General features: G+C 54.5%; 5 protein-coding genes across 5 annotated transcripts; 2 read left to right on the top strand and 3 right to left on the bottom strand.

The window, feature by feature from the left end:
- Positions 1-525: 525 nt before the first annotated feature.
- CDEST_09952 (uncharacterized protein) lies at positions 526-3,498 on the top strand. The gene is made up of 3 exons (XM_062926110.1): positions 526-1,613; positions 1,660-1,720; positions 1,786-3,498. The coding sequence occupies exons 1-3, from the start codon at positions 939-941 to the stop codon at positions 3,495-3,497; spliced, it is 2,448 nt and encodes an 815-aa protein (XP_062782161.1). The 5' UTR covers positions 526-938; the 3' UTR covers position 3,498.
- A 1-nt stretch (position 3,499) lies between these two features.
- On the bottom strand, positions 3,500-4,776 carry CDEST_09951 (Putative hpcH/HpaI aldolase/citrate lyase domain, citrate lyase beta subunit). The gene is made up of 2 exons (XM_062926109.1): positions 4,473-4,776; positions 3,500-4,419 (listed from the first exon to the last, which is right to left on the bottom strand). The coding sequence occupies exons 1-2, from the start codon at positions 4,516-4,518 to the stop codon at positions 3,503-3,505; spliced, it is 963 nt and encodes a 320-aa protein (XP_062782160.1). The 5' UTR covers positions 4,519-4,776; the 3' UTR covers positions 3,500-3,502.
- Positions 4,777-5,034: 258 nt separating this feature from the next.
- CDEST_09950 (Putative golgi apparatus membrane protein TVP23) lies at positions 5,035-6,822 on the top strand. Its single transcript, XM_062926108.1, has 4 exons — positions 5,035-5,392; positions 5,458-5,503; positions 5,681-5,964; positions 6,124-6,822. Exons 1-4 carry the CDS (start codon positions 5,293-5,295, stop codon positions 6,279-6,281), a joined length of 588 nt encoding a protein of 195 aa, XP_062782159.1. The 5' UTR covers positions 5,035-5,292; the 3' UTR covers positions 6,282-6,822.
- On the bottom strand, positions 6,642-9,378 carry CDEST_09949 (uncharacterized protein). The gene is made up of 2 exons (XM_062926107.1): positions 8,465-9,378; positions 6,642-8,375 (listed from the first exon to the last, which is right to left on the bottom strand). The coding sequence occupies exons 1-2, from the start codon at positions 8,907-8,909 to the stop codon at positions 7,438-7,440; spliced, it is 1,383 nt and encodes a 460-aa protein (XP_062782158.1). The 5' UTR covers positions 8,910-9,378; the 3' UTR covers positions 6,642-7,437.
- A 2,326-nt stretch (positions 9,379-11,704) lies between these two features.
- Positions 11,705-16,185, bottom strand: CDEST_09948 (Putative alpha/Beta hydrolase). Its single transcript, XM_062926106.1, has 2 exons — positions 13,419-16,185; positions 11,705-13,367 (listed from the first exon to the last, which is right to left on the bottom strand). The coding sequence occupies exons 1-2, from the start codon at positions 15,795-15,797 to the stop codon at positions 11,997-11,999; spliced, it is 3,750 nt and encodes a 1,249-aa protein (XP_062782157.1). The 5' UTR covers positions 15,798-16,185; the 3' UTR covers positions 11,705-11,996.
- Between the last annotated feature and the right edge of the window lie 432 nt (positions 16,186-16,617).

Here is a 16,617-nt window from a genome sequence, read left to right as displayed (position 1 = left end):
ACTGCCAATCATCTGTCCAAGCGGCTCGAATCCGGCGTGTTCCCCCCATAGCCAAGGTGATGCTATCAATAGCATCAGGCCGGGTTTTCGACACAAGGCACGTTCCGTCACCACCGGGTCAGGCACTCCGGGGACGGCCGCAGCTTGGGGTTTGCATCAACCACATGGCAAGTGCGCCGGCCCGCCGATGTAACACTCGGCCGGACTCAAGGATCGGACCAAGTTTGATAGTGTTATTGTCATGTCCCAGGAATACCTCCCTACTGTATCACAGATCTCGTTTGTGTCTCGTACGCCCAGTTTGCGTCGTATGTGAATCTTCCTTCTTAATACTAAAGCAGGTCACACAGACCCGCTTCTTATGTGTCGAGAACTGAACATGACGGCAAGTAATCGCTGTATAACTGGACGAGGTTGAAGTCTTGAAAGTCAGGGTCGCTTGGAGGCTTATGCTTGCCATTGCTGTTGCACAGCAAACTTAGCGCGATCTTGTCATCCACAGAGTTCTTTCCAGCATCGTGGAAGGTTACATAGGCGAGATATTCAACAACCCTAGCGGGGGGTCCCACCTTACCTTACCGACTACACGTTCGTGCGGGCATGGGGAGCCCTTTCTGCCTTGTAATGCGGAGACAGTCAGCAGGAAGCCATGTTGAAAGATTAAAACAGCAGGAAGTGACGAGGCCGTCATGGGAGAACTGGCGCACTAACGACCGATGCCGATGTCCTTGGTGTATCAGGTACTAACCTAGGTGGCCCCCTTTCCACGACAACATCATGCTGTAGCGCATATCCCCTTTATAACAGTCGACACGTCCTGTCCGCGCAGATCGACCCAGTTTTGCCCGCCATCAGTTTGTGCCCGTGTTCTTCTCTTATCACTGAATTGTTGGGCAACGACTCCCCCGATACTACGAGGAGCGTAGAAGCCACATGCGATGAACCGCCGCTCTGCAACGTCCCATGGCGGCCGCAACCAACAACGCGCCGATAACCGAAATAACCACTATCATGGTCTCCTCGGTGAAACAGAAACAGCGATGTATCGACTCGACTCTAATCCAGAACTAGGAGATGGGGTTTCGGGTGTTATCCTTCACCCAGATACAGGAGGTAGTGTGGGGATGGTGGAACACTGGCTTTCTAGCGTCAGTAGGAGAGGTATAGTTCCTCCGGAGACAATGACCGGTCAGCATCAAGGTCAGGATCATCCGAATGTTTTGGGCTGGCGGCCCCATGGTCTTCTTGTTCAGGGCGTGCCGCAGCAGAGATACAAACGCCCTCGGTCGCGGGACAGTTCAATCATCATCGACTCAGCCAAGAAAGCAGGCCGGTCGCCTTCAACAGCAGCAGGACATCGACCAAAGAACACAACTAAACCCAATGGCACTTTTGTTTTGGCAGATACCCTTCCTACGAGATTTGACAAGCGTTCAAGGCACAGAACGAGAGAAGACCGATACGATACCCAGAAACATGCGCAGCAAAAACGAAAGAAATCTGGAGACGAGCGCCCAGCACCCTTTAAAGCCCCGTCGAAGGAAACAGTTTTCTCCCGCCGCGAGGTAATGGATGATTTCCGCTCCGACGCCATCCTCAATGATAGACTCACGGTAAGCAAAAACGGTCACGTATGCGACCTTTTGTTAACCAGCTCAGTTGCAACCTTGCCTCACACCCGGGCTTTTCCAGAATGGCCGCATATCATCACCGAAGCCTGGTGCGTTGGTCTTCCAAAGCCAAATTGGACGATTCATCCGCCAGCGTTCTGCTAACGTGTGTCAGTCGAAGAACTAGCCTACAACTCAATGATCTCTCTTCTTGAACATCGTCCGTTGCGCCAGTCGTGGCAGCAGCAACAAAGCTCTGAAGTTAAGGGGAGGCAGCGAAGGGAAAAGGAACTGGAAGAGATGGGGACCGTCTTTAGACAAAAGGTGATACCATCAGATGATGTCCGAAGACCACCTCATGGTAGGTATGAAAACCGGCGAGGAAGGTATCGGCTTTCTGACTATTACAATGGGCTGCCTGAAGCCAATGCGCGGTCGATAAGAGCCATGAAAGACGAAGCCGATCCAAGAAACAGTAAGACGCGACAACGGCCAGATGGTGAAGCCAATTCTATCTCGAGTCAGCCATTGTGGTCGAGTAGCAGACCCACAAGCAGGAATCGTCAAACGCCCGTGCAAAACCACACTGATGGCCGGTCGGTTAGTAGTACCCCCGAGCTAGTTCGAGAAGCCCTTAAGCAGACCGGTGTTTTCAATAAGACCAGACTACCGGGAAGTATTAGCAATTGGAAAGCTAGTTGTCATCTGGTTGACGAAGTGCACCACCAGAACCGAAACTTAGAAGATGACGAAGTGAACATTGTCCTCCCTGGGGCTGTGGTGGAAAGACCCCGACTTATTCGGTACACGGACAAGGGAACAATGACGAATGTCGAACTTTCCCTGTCGCCAGATGGACCAAAGGCACCCGAAAATCTGGAAGTTGGACTTGCTGCGGGCACACCTCAAGGCTCGAGGCCTCCGAAGATCGTAGTAGGAGCGGCGGGACTGTCGACACAGCAGGAGATGAACAACACGAGTAATGTACAAAAGACACATTCGGAACCACAGTGGAAAGAGGACATGTCTACTCGAGCATCACCAAAAGCCCCCCACAAGATACCGGGAGAAGCATCTACGATGAACGTGTCCGCCCTTCCAAGCGTCAGTGAAGTCGAACCAAGACCGACCGACGCTGCCTGGCCTCACGACGAAGTCGCCCCAAACCCCCACATTGAAGAAAAGACGGCGGCCAAGTCCCAGAACAGAGGGATACGGAGGATAGAGTTTGCCATGTCTGTTGTGTCTCGGGCATCACTGTCGGCAAAAGAAAGTAGGGAGACCGACCATCATGTGCCCAAAGGCAGCGCGATTTGCGATGAGTCAACCTTCTTTCCCAACAGACGTCTCATGAGCGACTCAAATAGTGGATGGCGAAACGGGATTGGCCCTGAGGAAGAGACAACTACACGGTCGTATGCTTTTCTTCGATCAAACTCACGGGGAAGTCAGCCGAAAGGCCTTCGTTGTATCCGTGCCCCTGTTACACAAGAGGATAGGTCAACGCCAGGACTCAACCCGGCTGAGTTCCAATATACGGAGAGCATGATCGACTACATAGCGCGCATCGAACAAGACGTGCTGCGGAGGGAACACACCCTCAGACACCAAGGAGGGCCATTTCGCAACAACATGGCTTACCAGCAGAGAGCAAACGACTTCGCTGGGCCAGAAACCCAAGTCCTCTGGGAAAGTGCTCTAATACCCGAAAAGCAGGACTGGAATTGTTTAGAAGATGCTAGTATCAGCGGGCCAAGAGCAAAGCAATTACCGGAAACCGAGTTTTACACGCAAAAGTACAACCTTCAACAATCCATGGACCAGAGAGACATTTGCGAACAGGAAGAAATGCATGCATTCTGGCGTCCGAATTACTTTTATTACTGATGCAATTACTCGGGTTCCTGGCCCTTCCACTTCTGTCTAAGACTTGCTACATCAAGGTCGCACTTCTCGGCTTTCGCAATGATAGCATTAGCCTTCCCCGTTACCGGCGCATCGATCATCATGCCGTCGAGTGTCCAGGCTCCACGACCCGCCTTGCTTGCTTTCTCGTCTGCGATTGCAACACGTACGGCCCATTCCACCTCCTTTTCGCCGGGGGCAAACAACTTCTGAACAAGGGCCACCTGGTTGGGGTGGATGCATTGTTTGCCGTTGAAGCCCATTGATTTGCCCCCGAGAGACTCCTCTTCCAACCGCTTCGAACCTTCGTCACCCCTAAATGAGGTGCAGACAAGATCAATTGCACTAGGCAAGTCGGCGGCCCTCGCCGCGGTAACGATGGCTGATCGCGCATACAAAAACTCCGTAAGGGAAGGCGTTCTCGTCAGAGATAAATCCAGGGCGAAATCCTCGGCAGCAAATACTAGACCACTGAGGTAGGGTGACGCCTTGCAAATTTCGGGTAGGTTCATAATTGACCGAGCAGACTCAACCAAGGCAATGATCTTGATGGGATTCTGGGACGTTGATGCGTGTCTCTCGGGAGCTACGTGACGCAATACATCGGTGACGTATGTTAAGTCGGCGGCGGAGTTGACTTTTGGGACTACGACAGCATCGACGTTGGGGAGTGCGCCGAGGGAAGTCAGATCGTCCAGAGCATACTTGGTTTCCACAGCGTTAATCCGTACGGCTAGTTCGGAGATGAACGGTGGTCGCGAAGCATTCTTCTCGAGAAAAGACCGAAGTTGACCCCGGGCCTGTGTCTTTAAGGAAGGCGTCACGGAGTCCTCAAGATCATACGTCACGTTATCGGACTTTAGGCCCAACGACTTGGCGAGCATCTTTTCCGACGACGAGGGCACTGGTTCAATGTTAGTCCGAGTCGTTGCACATGTATGTATGGGCCGCATTTACCATAGAGCAGCGCTCGGCGGACGATTGAAGAGGACCTGGCTGCCATTATGGATAGCTTCGTCCACAGTAGGAGTATCCACTTGGCTTGTGTAGTTGTAGTCTATCACCCTTGAATCGACTGAGAGTTGGTTGAAAAGAACGGATGGAACTCAGCGATGCTGTGTCACGGACACGACATGGGACCGGATTGCACGAACACAGCTATTTAACAGCCGGGGCCGGCAGTCTGTGGTCACTCTGCGGACGGCGCTCGGTAACTTGGGTTCGGAGCGGTTGGCAGCAAGTCGGCTATTTGAGACTTGGGGGGATTGCTGATGATGTAATGCTAGCTCTGTTCAAAAGCTGGGGTACGGAACCTGGCAATTCTGCCGTGAATGACCGACTGCCCTTAGACCCCTGAGATATGATATGTGTTCGGCGAAGTACCTACCTTGGCACCGACCGCACCAGGCGAGTGGGTCTGATACTACAACGGCATGCACCCCTGGCGGAATAATTCAGCCTCCACCCGCCGAACAGCTTACCGTAGCTTCAACGGGGGCCAGTGTTAGTTATGTGAGAGGACAGCTGAATCCATGCCTGTGGCCCGCGCATTACGACAGCTGTACCGTAATGAGTTTCTGGCCAACCTTCGAATAGGCATCCCTCTCGTCCTGACCAACATCAGGAAGCACGACTCACCCACGAAGCCACGACATGCACACGACTACGACGTATACGAACTCCAGTTCCTGATAGCCGATCTCAAACCGAGGAGATTCGAAACTATCGAAGCCTATCTGCGATTACTGCGCCGGCATTTCGAACAATCTCGCCCGACATGGATTCCTCGCAACAGCAGCAAGAAGCCCCAGGCTCCCTGAGCTGGCGATTGAGCTCGCATCCCATCACTCTGTTGACCTTTCTGTCGTTTCGGATATGTAAGTCGACCCGCGATCCTCGATGACTTGCAGGGCCTGCAGACTGACGCGGAGCCGGGCAACAGCAAGCGTTCTCGTGTACTTCCTGGGATTGTGGATCATCAGAAGCATGTACGTTGTCGCATACCCTCTCCTCTTCGAACACCCAGTCGGATTCGCCCATCAATCGTCTCATCCATCTCGGGTCATACTACGCGAGGGCGGGCATGCATCGAACCTTCGAGCCCACGTGCTCCATGGGACAGTTCCACTCACAGTTATGGATTGCTAACCCAGTCGCTCCAATAGGATCATGATTTTCATCATCACCATCCTTCTCCTCGCCGCCGACTTTTACTATCTCAAGAACATCGCCGGCCGCCGACTCGTAGGACTTCGGTGGTGGAACGAGGTGGATGCGCAGACGGGCGACTCGCAGTGGGTCTTTGAGAGCAGCGAGCCGGGGACCAAGACAATCAACCCGACCGACAGCCGCTTCTTCTGGCTTGCTCTTTACACTCAGCCAATCCTCTGGGTACTCCTCGCCATCTTCGCACTCGTACGGTTGCAATTCCTGTGGTTGCCGCTTGTTGGTAAGTCCGGCCAAAACCTGGCTCTCCTCGACCTTGCCATTCCCATAAGACGGGGACCGAGGAGACTGCATCGTGGATCCAACCACCGAAATAGACGAGGATGGCCTGCGCCATGTTTGTGCAAATCGGTTAACACCATGCTAACTCCATGTTCCGCAGTCATCGCCTTGGTTCTAACCATCATGAACGCCATGGCCTTCTCGAGGTGCGATAAGTTCAGTCACGCGTCCAACATGGCCGGAAGCGCCCTCTACTCTGGTGGCCTGGCAGGCAGTATCGCGAGTAACATGGTAGGTCGGTTATTCAACCGTGGCTGAGCCACGTCTGCCCTTGAGCTGCGTCGTTCGGCTACAGAGAATTGGAGGTCTTTGAATTGAATAAAGGCTTTGCGGACTGTACCACGAAAGCTTGTTTTTCTTTGTACTTCTTCTGCCCCCCCTCGTTGCAGGAACATAAACATGCAACACTAAAGCTGCTGCCAGCGAGGGCAGCAAGAAAAGGAGGTGGACAAGGAGGAGGGAGAAGAAGACGGGAAGCGCAAAACAGGAGAAGAAAACGTGCGTAGTCGTCCCCCACGAGGCCAGACGAATCGGTGGTTTGCGGATATTGCTATACCCAACCCCAGCTGTATACTAGACATGTAAGCATGCCTCGGGAGAGATTTATCTTTTCGAATGATCAGGGCTCTTTTTCTTTTGGTACGCAGTCTCGTGGTGTTTGCTGTCACGGGTGTCTCCAACCCACTGCGGTAACGGTTGGAGGGAGACACTCATATCCTTACGGCTTGACGATGATTTAAGAAGGGGGTGGGGGGACGGCTAGCTCGAGTCAACCACGTACTCGCTGGCGCAGCGTTCTTTATAGGGTTCTGCACTTGTACGGCAGTTGTCACGTTTGAATATCCAGGTCATATATCGTTGATCGTAGGTCCATGGGCTCCCAAGGCGCAAGTTGTCTCATGCACACCTGCTCTTCTCGCCGGCTACTACAAGGACTCGGATGACTCGATAGCACCATCGCCTCTAACACCGCTGCTCGCAGCTTCGGCATTATGCATACAAAAGACCTCGTCACAACTTTGTCCCTTGATGTGACTCATGTGCTAAAAGAGCAACAACAAACAGAGTAGAACAGAACAGACTCTTTGCTCCCGTCCATTACATATACTGCAAGCCTTTCCAGCCATCAACCAGACCAGTCCTCCTTTCCATGCGGTACGGGGTATCAAGAACCCTCCAGAAACGAACGACTAAAGGCACCGCGGTTACAAAACGCCTTGACCCGCATGTATGCTATTCGACACACGAAGAACTAGTCCGCTACAGTGACAATGGAGCAGGAAGAAAAAGAAAGAGAGAAGGAAGGGGGTAGCAAACAAGAACTATGCAACAAGAAGTCGCATTCTGGCGAACTAAAAATGGGGGACCGGGGTGGGGGCACGGGTTCAGACATGGCCACCAACGACTATGGCTGTTAACGTTGCCCCTGCTCCTGTCCCTGACGCTGTCCCTGGCCAGCCCGCTCGATTGCGACGTCTAACGCCAGCTCTTCCTCCTCCAGTCGCCTTATCTCGTCCTCTGTCATTCCATCTTCGATCAGATGCGAGACGTTTGCGTTGACGTTTGGCGTCGACGATCGTGCGCCGTTGCGGGTCATGTCTTCCACAGACCTCGTGACGATGGGCGTTTGCTCCTCCTCGCTGTACAGCGCCAGGATGCGACGCTCCGTAGCACTGACGACAGAGGCGGGCACGCCAGCTTCTTGGCCACTACCCCGTTGGATGTGGCGCTGCTGTTTCGGCACGTGCTGGGCGTTCTGTCCGTCGTCGGAGTAAGGAGAGTGCGGTGACTCGGTGGCGTGGGCGCGGTTCTCCTTGTCGGCTAGGTATTCGTGAGGACCGTGATCGGGGCCGTAGACGCCGTTCGAGACGTGGCCCGCGCGACGGCGCCGACGGAGGAAGAACCAGACCAGGAAGGCGATTAGAGCGAGGCCAAGCACCGATCCGATGACAATACCGGCAATGGCACCGGCAGGGAGGCCAGACCTGACACTTCCACTGTTACTATTCCCGCTGGTCTCGAGCGATGGGCTGGTGGATGAGAGAGTAGTCGTGGCGACGACGGACGCTGTTGGCCCCGAGGCAGTATCCGGGCCCAATTCCGAGCTGGAGGGGCCCTCCTCGCCAAAGTTCTTCGAATCCGTAGCCATCATGACCCGAAATCTCTCTACAGTCTCGTCATACTGTGCAAAGCCGTCTAGAACAGTGAACACCCCGCTTGTTGTACTGCGGGCTCCATTGCTCGACTCCCACTCAACCGTCAGATACATGTCCACGTTTTCATAACGCGACAGGTTCTTGCCCTGTCTCAGTTCGCCGACTGGCAGGAAGACGCTGTGCTGACCCAATGTCACTGAAACAAACTATTAGTAACGGTGGACAGAGCAGTCTGAAGTGGTCAATTCCTAAGGTCGCCGGGATTTGAATACATGGCACACTCACTCTTACTAGGCTCGGCGCTGATCCGACCTCTCAGCATGGCGTGAGTCGTCGCCCGAGAGGCCTCGACGGGTTGTGGGGTTGACTCTTCCGAATTGGCAGCCGCCTGATCGATCGTCTGATTCCCACCACCCATCTGACCTAGCCAGGTAACCTTTACAATCCCAATTTTCTGCTGGGGGTCTCCATTGAGGGACCATTTGACTTGGTGCGTGATGTCGTCTACCATGATGATACGGCTATTTGGCTGTGTTCCCAGGGTGGAGTTGATGAAGGCGAGAGTAAAGGTATCGTTCATGCGCGTAGTCTCGTCCGCCGGGACCTTTTGCTCGACAGACCAGTGGGGCTGAGAAGACTCTTCGGTCCCAAAAGCGATGTTGTCGTCGGCGTCATCGGCGATGACGGGTCCCAACGGTGCAGAGAAGGGGGCGTTCATTGCCAATGCCATTTCTGCTAAAGGCGGCAAGTTGCCAAGAAATACAGTAAAAAGCAATATGCCGTCGTGTCGTCCCGTTGCCTGCAACGTTCGGTGTGTCCAAGCCTATCGGTTTCGATGGCCGGGCGCGAGTATCCTTCGGTCCGCTCTCGTGTAAGTCACGAAGCAGTTTGAGTCTACCGGTATCGTCAAAGCCCAGCACAATTCCTCTCGTCGAAACCCCCGTCGCTTTGGAGATGGAGTTAAGAATCGAACAAGTGAAACTCGGAAATCGAGGAAAACAGGATCAATGGAGGGATGAGGAGGTTAGGAAAGTCAGGTAGGGAAAGAGGAGAGAGAGTCTGGGAAAGTGGGAGACGGCCACCTGCTAGCACTCCTGCTACCCGCTCGGCTTGTACTACTATGTGAAGAGGGATGCGAGAGAGAATGACAGAACAAAACCGTAGACACAAGGAGAGAGGAAGCGAGTCTCAAGGCGGACAGGAGGGGAGGATATTGCTGTCCTGCTTTTGTTGGTCAGGCCGCGGGGCGTTGGGTCAGTTTTGCTGACTGGAGCGCGCGCGTTGGTGCTTTGGGACGTTCAGCTGGAGACGCCCGCCTGGCCCGGTCGTTGGTGCTGGAAGCTGCATCGACTTACACGCACAACCATGTCCTGGATTGGGTTGGCGTGCAGGATGGGGGGATCCGCGCTACGCCGTCTGCACCAAGCCACGCGCCAATGTTGCGCCGCGCAAAGAAATGTGGGAAGGTAGGATTTATGGACATTGGATCATTCACCCATTCAAAGGCGCTTCTTCCACCCCAGGCCTGGCACTTTGGTTCAGACGAGAGATGTGAGAATTGCCGTTTGTCTCTTTTGAGGCGCTGTTTCCCCCCCTCGTGGAGCCGAGTTCGCAGCATCGTATTCGAGGGGGCTATGTCTGTTTTTGTCGTCGTCGTCGTCGTCGTCGTCGTCGTCGTCATCATTCTTCAAATAGGAGCGGTGACCTCGGCGACAAGCTGCTAGCAAGGTCGGAGACTATGTAGGAAGCTGTCGCTTCTGAAAATTGAAAACGTCTGGACAGCAACAGTATTGACTGTAGGGTCCACGGTGGCATCCATGAGCCCATTCAACAGGCACCACCCCTCAGGGCAGTGGCAGGGTCGCGAATCCCATCGAAGCCTCCTCCCCGGAAGCGTGCAGACTTGTTCTTTCAAGACCCTCATCATCAAATCACGCGCAATCCCGAAATCGGCCCAAACGCTCAGTAAGCTGCTGCACCATAGCTACCGGGCAGTGTTTCGATGCGAAGCCAAGGAAACACAGTCGAGGTGAGGAAGTGTGTAACCCTCTTGTTGGATGGTGGCTGTCAAGAACCGGGCCTCACAAGAACCGACTATTCCGTGTCGTTTCCCGTCCATTTCTCTCCCTCTAGAGCCGTTGTGTACCGTTCCTCGAGGAGGTTAGGCCGAAAAGAGACGTCCCAGGGTGGTAATTTGTAAGGCTGGACGGAAGCAGAGACGCTAAATGGCCCCACGTTTGGCAAACAAGCACCATCCAATGGAACGTGGGCGCGGGCATGATGCTATTAATTGAAACAAAGACGCCCGCGCCCCCTGCAGACATGTAGAGCGAGTCTGCGAGAGAAGCATGCATGAGAAGCACAGTAGTGTAGACTGGCGAACAGGCAGGCAGGCAGACGTGGCCGCCAATGGTCTAGCGCCATCCTGCTAGTGCCGCTGCGGCTGATGTTGGACGGGGCGATGCCAATCCTTCTTGTCGTTGCTTGTGCCGACGCTCGAATTGAGAAGGGTTCGCACCACCAAGGTTGACGGGGACGGGTGTCGGCTCGTGTATGTGTAAACATGCCCGCCAACAAAGAAGCATTATAGACAGACTGCGGTGCAGCTGTGTTTCTCGTGTCCTCGCACGGCCGTCGTCCCGTAACCCACGCCCATCTTAACTTTTGTTTCTCGATGTCGGACTTCTTCTACCCTCGAGAGATGAACTCCCATCTCATCTTATTACCGTCCCCCGTCCCCGTCCCCGTCCCCATCCTCATCCTCATCCCCGCTGCGTCGGAGCCGTATACCTTGACCGCCGACATCCCCTTCCCTTCCTTCTGCTGCCTGCCGATCTGACCCCACCAATTCCACTTGGTCAGCCCGCCCCCGGCCGGCTCTGCCTGATCTCAAACGTGATTATGTGACACTTCCCCGTCCATGCCGTCGAAGTCCCGTAACCCAGAGGTCCAACAGGCGCCTTTGAATAGCTACCATCTGCATCCGTACCTATCCCCGAGATCTACGTCTCCACTTCACCGGTAACTCGCCCGTCGCTCGTTTACGTGCTCCTCTTCTCTCTGTCGTGGTTCGCACTTGGCCATGGCGGACGGCCGCGCTGGGTGTCTCCCAGGGGCCGCCCCTTTGTCAACCTCGATGCCGGCGATTTCCCAACAGGCCCAACCGTCATTTGTCCACAGGGATCGTTCTTATCGCCCCTGTCTCTCCTGCAGCATGCATGTGCCACGCAAACAGATCGAACCAACAACCGCCGACGCCGTCAATTGTCCGTCGGGCGTCATATCTCGCCCGGCAAAGGGCCACGCAGGGGAAGCAAACAACTCGGGGCATAGGCAGTCTCTGCATATGGACTCGCGAAACCCTGCGTAGCTATCCCACTCGACCAAAGTGGAGGGGAGAGGTCCAGATCAGATCGATACTCAAAACACGCAGCTCGAGAGCGCTGACACCGCCTCCCTCTCTCGGCACGTCAGAAGGATACAGTGCACGCCATATTTCTACCTGGAAGTCTATTGTCCGTGAGTGATAAGGGAGAGTGTACTCTCCATCTGTAGTATTATTTTCCGCTTCATAGCAGACGAACTATGTACTCGAAAAGTCCTACCGATTTGCTGCAGCATAACCAAACGCTGAGGCCCAACAAAAGACCAACTGCATACCATTTGTACAGGATGGGACGAGCGTGAATATGCCTCGTTCGCGCCGTGTCCGTATTTCCTCAAACGCAGCAACAACACTCGCGGGGAGAGCTGCAAAATGAAACAAATATGGAAGACAGTGAAGAAAAACTCGATGCGCCGTCTCTCATTCATCCGATTATGCAAAAGTCATTTGTATCTCCTTCTCCTTCCCAAAATCATCGTCGTCGTCGATATCTGCCCATGGGTTCGACGCCGTCATATTAGGGACCGTCTGCGCCGACTTCATCTCGGGCCGTGTGGGAGGATCATCTTTCGGGGGAGGCCGCGGCGCCGGCGGCGCCGGCGGCGGGTCGTGGAAAGAGGTGTCGAACGTCATCTCAACCTCCTCCTCGAGCGGGGACGGCGCCGCGTGGTATGGCGACACGGCCCTCTGCGTCGGCGAGAACGTCTGGCTCGAGCGGAACGTCGGTGTCCGCTCCGGCGTGTAAGAGTACGAGCCTGTGGTCTCGTACGATGCACGACTCGGCACAGCGTATGCGCTCTTTGTTTCGCGCAGATTGTCCCGCGGGTTCAGCGATGAGTTTGACGAATTCAAGTCGAGCTTCATCGGCGGAAGCGTAGACTTCAGCTCCTTCACTTGGAACTCCTCGGGGTCCTCCTGCGTCGATGTGTTCTTCTCCTTTGCCAGCTCGGCTCGGATGGCCTCGACGTCGAACAGGACACCGTGGTTGTTGCCCTCCTTGTCTTCCGTCCTCGGGTTCGGCTTGCTTCCGTCTTTAGTCGAGTCTTCATAGATCTCCCACTTTTCCTTGTCGGTCTTCTTCCCCCGTCCGAAGATAGAGAATCTGCTCTTCTTCTTCTGCCCTTCCCTTTCGAGCTCCTTACGGGCCTCCTCAATCTCGTTGATAAGTTCGCGCTGGCGCTCCTGATGGTTCTCCGGGTCCGGGTCCTCGATTTCGCTAAATTCGTCGCTCTCCACGAGCCAGCCGCATTCCCGGAGGAGACGTGGCATGGCCTTCCGGTACTCCATGTGCCCCTTGACGAACTCCGTCACGTCAAAATTTTCAATCCACGGCAGCTCTTCAATGGCGGTCAAACCGGCCACTTTGCGAGGGCCACCGCCGGTTAACCGGAAGAGGTAGGCAAGAATCCAGTCGTTGCTGCTGTATCCGTTCACGAACCTCCCGGGCACGACAGTGCGTGCTCGCAGGTACTCGTCTTTCTTGATGATGAGGGGCGATCCGAACAGGTAGACGTTCTGCACCACGCCGTATGCCCCCTTCCTCGCCAACTCCAGTAGGCAAGAGAAAATTACTCGCGATCCGAGTGAATATCCAACAAGGGTTACTGGGCGTGTACCCAAGTTTCTGTCGATTAGTGAATCCGCCAGAATCAGACCCGCAGCCCAAGCTCTGTCCTGCGAGACACTCCATGGGTTGTCAATCAAGTACGCCAGCTTCGTCAAGACTACCGGCAACGACAGGGCGGCCATTAAACTTGTCAAGATGGTGCTTGCTAAGACCTGCTGGAGCCCTTGGGTGAGAGCCTAGTGGTTGTTAGACACGGACAACGGACGGAAGATGACGACTCGACTCACCTCCGTAGCAAGAATGTTGATGGTGTCACCCATACTCCTTAGCATTTCAGGCTCCCAATAAACCGAGTACAGGTCACCCATGATGGGATCCACCGTGCTGAAAGGCAAGCGAACGTCGTCCACCTTGCCCGTCATCCATCCGGCCACCGTCACCACAAGATGGACTCGCTTGTTGTTGTGTAACGGCCGGTACTCGAAGGTCTTGACAGCCCCCGTTCGTCTGTTCGCGGCTCGAACACCAATAACGCTGCCAGAAGCTGCTGCGCTTGATGTGATAATAGCAGCCCCGCCGACCCCTCCCAGGAAAGTTGACGTGCCGGTTACTCCAATAGTGGTGAATCCGGCTGCCAATCCAGCACCAATGACAGGAGCAAGTAGACCAGCCGACAAGCCGATGACCAGCCCGCCACCGACGGTGGCCAAGCCCATCATCATATAACGTTTCCTAAGAGCCTGTTTCCTCCTATGCTCCATGTGTTCATCCTCGTTCCAGTTCTCTTTCTCGGCGGCCTGCTGCATTTCCAACGCATCCGTCACCTTCTTTTCGAATTTTCTAACATCCAGCCATTCAATCTCGAGACTCTTGCCGACTCGCTCCAGCAATATTCTAGACCGACAATCATATACGGAGTCGGCAATTAAAAGTAAGAAGAGATCGCATAGTACTGTCCACCGCAGGTCGATATCAATCTTGTCAGACGTGACCATCTGAGCCGGGGTCTTGACAGGGGGCAACTCTTCTACCTCATGAGTTTTGTATGGTGGCGGGGCTTCGGCGGCCTTCTCGTCCTGAGAGAGGGCAGGTGAAGGGGGAGGGAGAGTCTTGGGCGACGAGAGAGACACTGAACTCCGGGCTTCATCCTCAGCCATGGGATTTTTGACCCGTGCATTGGCCATCAATATCGGTGTCAAGTCGGAGGGCACAACGCCGTGGTCGCTCAGTTGCTCGACCATGATCTGCTCTGCGGAGCTGATGTCCATGTGAGAGTACAGACGGACCATCATCTTCTGTCCCCACATCTTGGTTGATTCGGCGGACATGTTGACCTCCTTCTTCGTAGACCTTGTGTGTTCAACACTCTCGGCCTCCTTAACCATGTTGTGGATCTCCAGTCTCGTCAGTCCCACGTAGGCGATTCTCTGCCCTTCGGTGAGCAGGTCCTTGGTCGCCTGCATCTGAGATACGGCATCACGTGCCTCGCTATCGTCTTCGCCAATGCTCGTACCATTGACTTCCTTGAAGAGGTACTGGGTATTGTCGTCCATACTTGTTGCTGATTCGGCGTCGTCGTCCATGATCACTCGGGTATATCCTTTCCCTGCGCCTCCCAGTCCACCGTAACCGTATGTTTCCTCTTCTTCTTCAGCCGTGTACTCCTTTGCAACCAGCCTGTTGTCGTCATCATAAATGTCATAGGGAGCATATGCTGGCATCGCCTGCCAGTCAGCGTCCTCCTTGTCTTCTTCCTCCTTTTTGTCCGATGTCAGCTGCTGGTGCGAAAACTCGGACATGACCACATTGCTAGCGGTGCTGTTATCTCTTTTGTGACGGGCAATTGGAGGAGAAGATTCGGCTGCCTTGGGTTCAGGCTCATCTGCCTTATCGACCAGTTTTGCAGGAGATTCTGGTCGGTTCCCGTCCAGTTCAACAGCAGGCGCCGACCGTTGTGGCTCTGCTGCATCCGTCTCCTCGACCTTTCCGTTGAGCGCGACATTTTGGTCTCTGCTCGTTGCGATCTCTTTCGTTGCCTCATCTTCCGCTGTCGACCGTTTCTCTGCACTGGGCCTCTCGACAGTTACCTCTCGTGGCTGGTCCACCACCCCCTTCTCTTCTTCTCTCTCATCTGCGGCATTCTGGCCCTCGCTATCTTTGTTCGTACTTGCCGGCGCCGGCTTGTATAGGTTTTTGTCTTTGTCCAGATTTGCAGTAATAGGCGTTGAGGGTGTGTTCGAGTTGGCTCCCGAGGCAGCGGCAGTGGCGGGCTGTTCGGACTGTGCATCCCTGAAGTCATCATCGCTTTCTGACTCGGCATCAGTGCCGGCTGTATTCTTGTCTTCCGCCGCTTTCGTTTCTTTGGTGCTGTTCGCTTCCTTTTCGTCTTGTGTTGGCTCGGCCACGAGCTCCTGCGGGTCGGGTTGGGAATCGGTCGTCTGATCGGTTTCCTCGGGAGGCGGTAGCACGTATCGTCTGATGGGTAGGCCGAAATCGTCAAACTCCGGTTTTTCGCTCGTCATGGCCGTAGTTGTAGGAGGTTGTTGTGGTGCATGCGTGCCATTCGGTCGCTTCTGGGCCTCCTCCGTGTTGACGGTGGCGACGGCTGTCGTCGGTGAGGGGTTGTTTGTGTTGGCGGTGATAACAGACTCGCCAGAGCCCGCCATGATGAAAGGTGATATGTACTTTACACAAGCATACGAGCTGTTTCAACGTGCCTAATTTGTGCAGGTAGTTCAAAGAGAGGAGAAGTGGTGGTTTCTTCGGGCTTGTTTCGAGCGTTGGGAAACGGAACGGGTCGCGGGTTTCTGCCGGTTGAGGCGTGTGCGGATTAGACGACGCGCAACAAGCCCAGTGGTGTGAGAGCCAACAACCGACTCCGTAAAGTGGCTGAGATTAGAATTATTGTGGAATACGTATGCTCCCTAATGCAAATCAAGCCCTTCGACGGTATACACACCTGATGGATGGACAGGAGATGGAGAGGCAGACAGGGGAGGCTTCCACGTGTTTTTTGTGTCTGGCAGGGGGGCCCGCGGGCTTGAAAGGGATGAGGAGGTCGTTGGCGAATTTGACCCTTGAGAGAACGAGTCCTAATATTACCCCATGACGATCCGCCAGAGTGCGCCATTTTTATGGGGCTGACAGACCAATCCCACCCCCCCTAAAATCTCCGCCAGCCGCGCCTCACGTCACTCAGGGAGGATGATCCAATTGAAGAACTGGGCTGTATTTCTGGCAAAACAGCAGGACTGTGCTCAACGGCGGGTGCTGTATGCCCGTACCTAAAGTACCTATGACACTCACGACAGTCATAGTTTCAGTGGTCAAGAGCTCTGACCTCGTAGGAAGACTGACGACACCAGCTGAAAGCCACCCTGGACAGCGCTGGTTGCACTTCGCCCTGCTTGTCCCGCCAGAACCTCATGTGCTTTCCGAAATGGTACCAAAATAGCACTGCAGACGAGACCCGTTTCTCAATTCCAA

Source organism: Colletotrichum destructivum, chromosome 6 (genome assembly GCF_034447905.1).
Source record: "Colletotrichum destructivum chromosome 6, complete sequence".
Taxonomy (NCBI): Eukaryota; Fungi; Ascomycota; class Sordariomycetes; order Glomerellales; family Glomerellaceae; genus Colletotrichum; species Colletotrichum destructivum.
This window is presented reverse-complemented; position numbering and strand designations above follow the sequence as displayed.

What these genes read in the sequence shown, in the direction of transcription:
- CDEST_09948 (XM_062926106.1), bottom strand. Translation starts at nt 15,797, where the DNA reads ATGGCGGGCTCTGGCGAGTCTGTTATCACCGCCAACACAAACAACCCC. An exon ending in TCAACATTCTTGCTACGGAG is followed by an intron (nt 13,368 to 13,418) that starts GTGAGTCGAGTC and finishes AACAACCACTAG; the next exon opens with GCTCTCACCCAAGGGCTCCA.
- CDEST_09951 (XM_062926109.1), bottom strand. Translation starts at nt 4,518, where the DNA reads ATGGCAGCCAGGTCCTCTTCAATCGTCCGCCGAGCGCTGCTCTATG. An exon ending in CCGCCGAGCGCTGCTCTATG is followed by an intron (nt 4,420 to 4,472) that starts GTAAATGCGGCC and finishes ACATTGAACCAG; the next exon opens with TGCCCTCGTCGTCGGAAAAG.
- CDEST_09952 (XM_062926110.1), top strand. Translation starts at nt 939, where the DNA reads ATGAACCGCCGCTCTGCAACGTCCCATGGCGGCCGCAACCAACAACGC. An exon ending in TCCTCAATGATAGACTCACG is followed by an intron (nt 1,614 to 1,659) that starts GTAAGCAAAAAC and finishes TAACCAGCTCAG; the next exon opens with TTGCAACCTTGCCTCACACC. An exon ending in CATATCATCACCGAAGCCTG is followed by an intron (nt 1,721 to 1,785) that starts GTGCGTTGGTCT and finishes AACGTGTGTCAG; the next exon opens with TCGAAGAACTAGCCTACAAC.
- CDEST_09950 (XM_062926108.1), top strand. Translation starts at nt 5,293, where the DNA reads ATGGATTCCTCGCAACAGCAGCAAGAAGCCCCAGGCTCCCTGAGCTGG. An exon ending in TTGTGGATCATCAGAAGCAT is followed by an intron (nt 5,504 to 5,680) that starts GTACGTTGTCGC and finishes TCGCTCCAATAG; the next exon opens with GATCATGATTTTCATCATCA. An exon ending in CCTGTGGTTGCCGCTTGTTG is followed by an intron (nt 5,965 to 6,123) that starts GTAAGTCCGGCC and finishes CATGTTCCGCAG; the next exon opens with TCATCGCCTTGGTTCTAACC.
- CDEST_09949 (XM_062926107.1), bottom strand. Translation starts at nt 8,909, where the DNA reads ATGGCATTGGCAATGAACGCCCCCTTCTCTGCACCGTTGGGACCCGTC. An exon ending in CAGCGCCGAGCCTAGTAAGA is followed by an intron (nt 8,376 to 8,464) that starts GTGAGTGTGCCA and finishes AGTTTGTTTCAG; the next exon opens with TGACATTGGGTCAGCACAGC.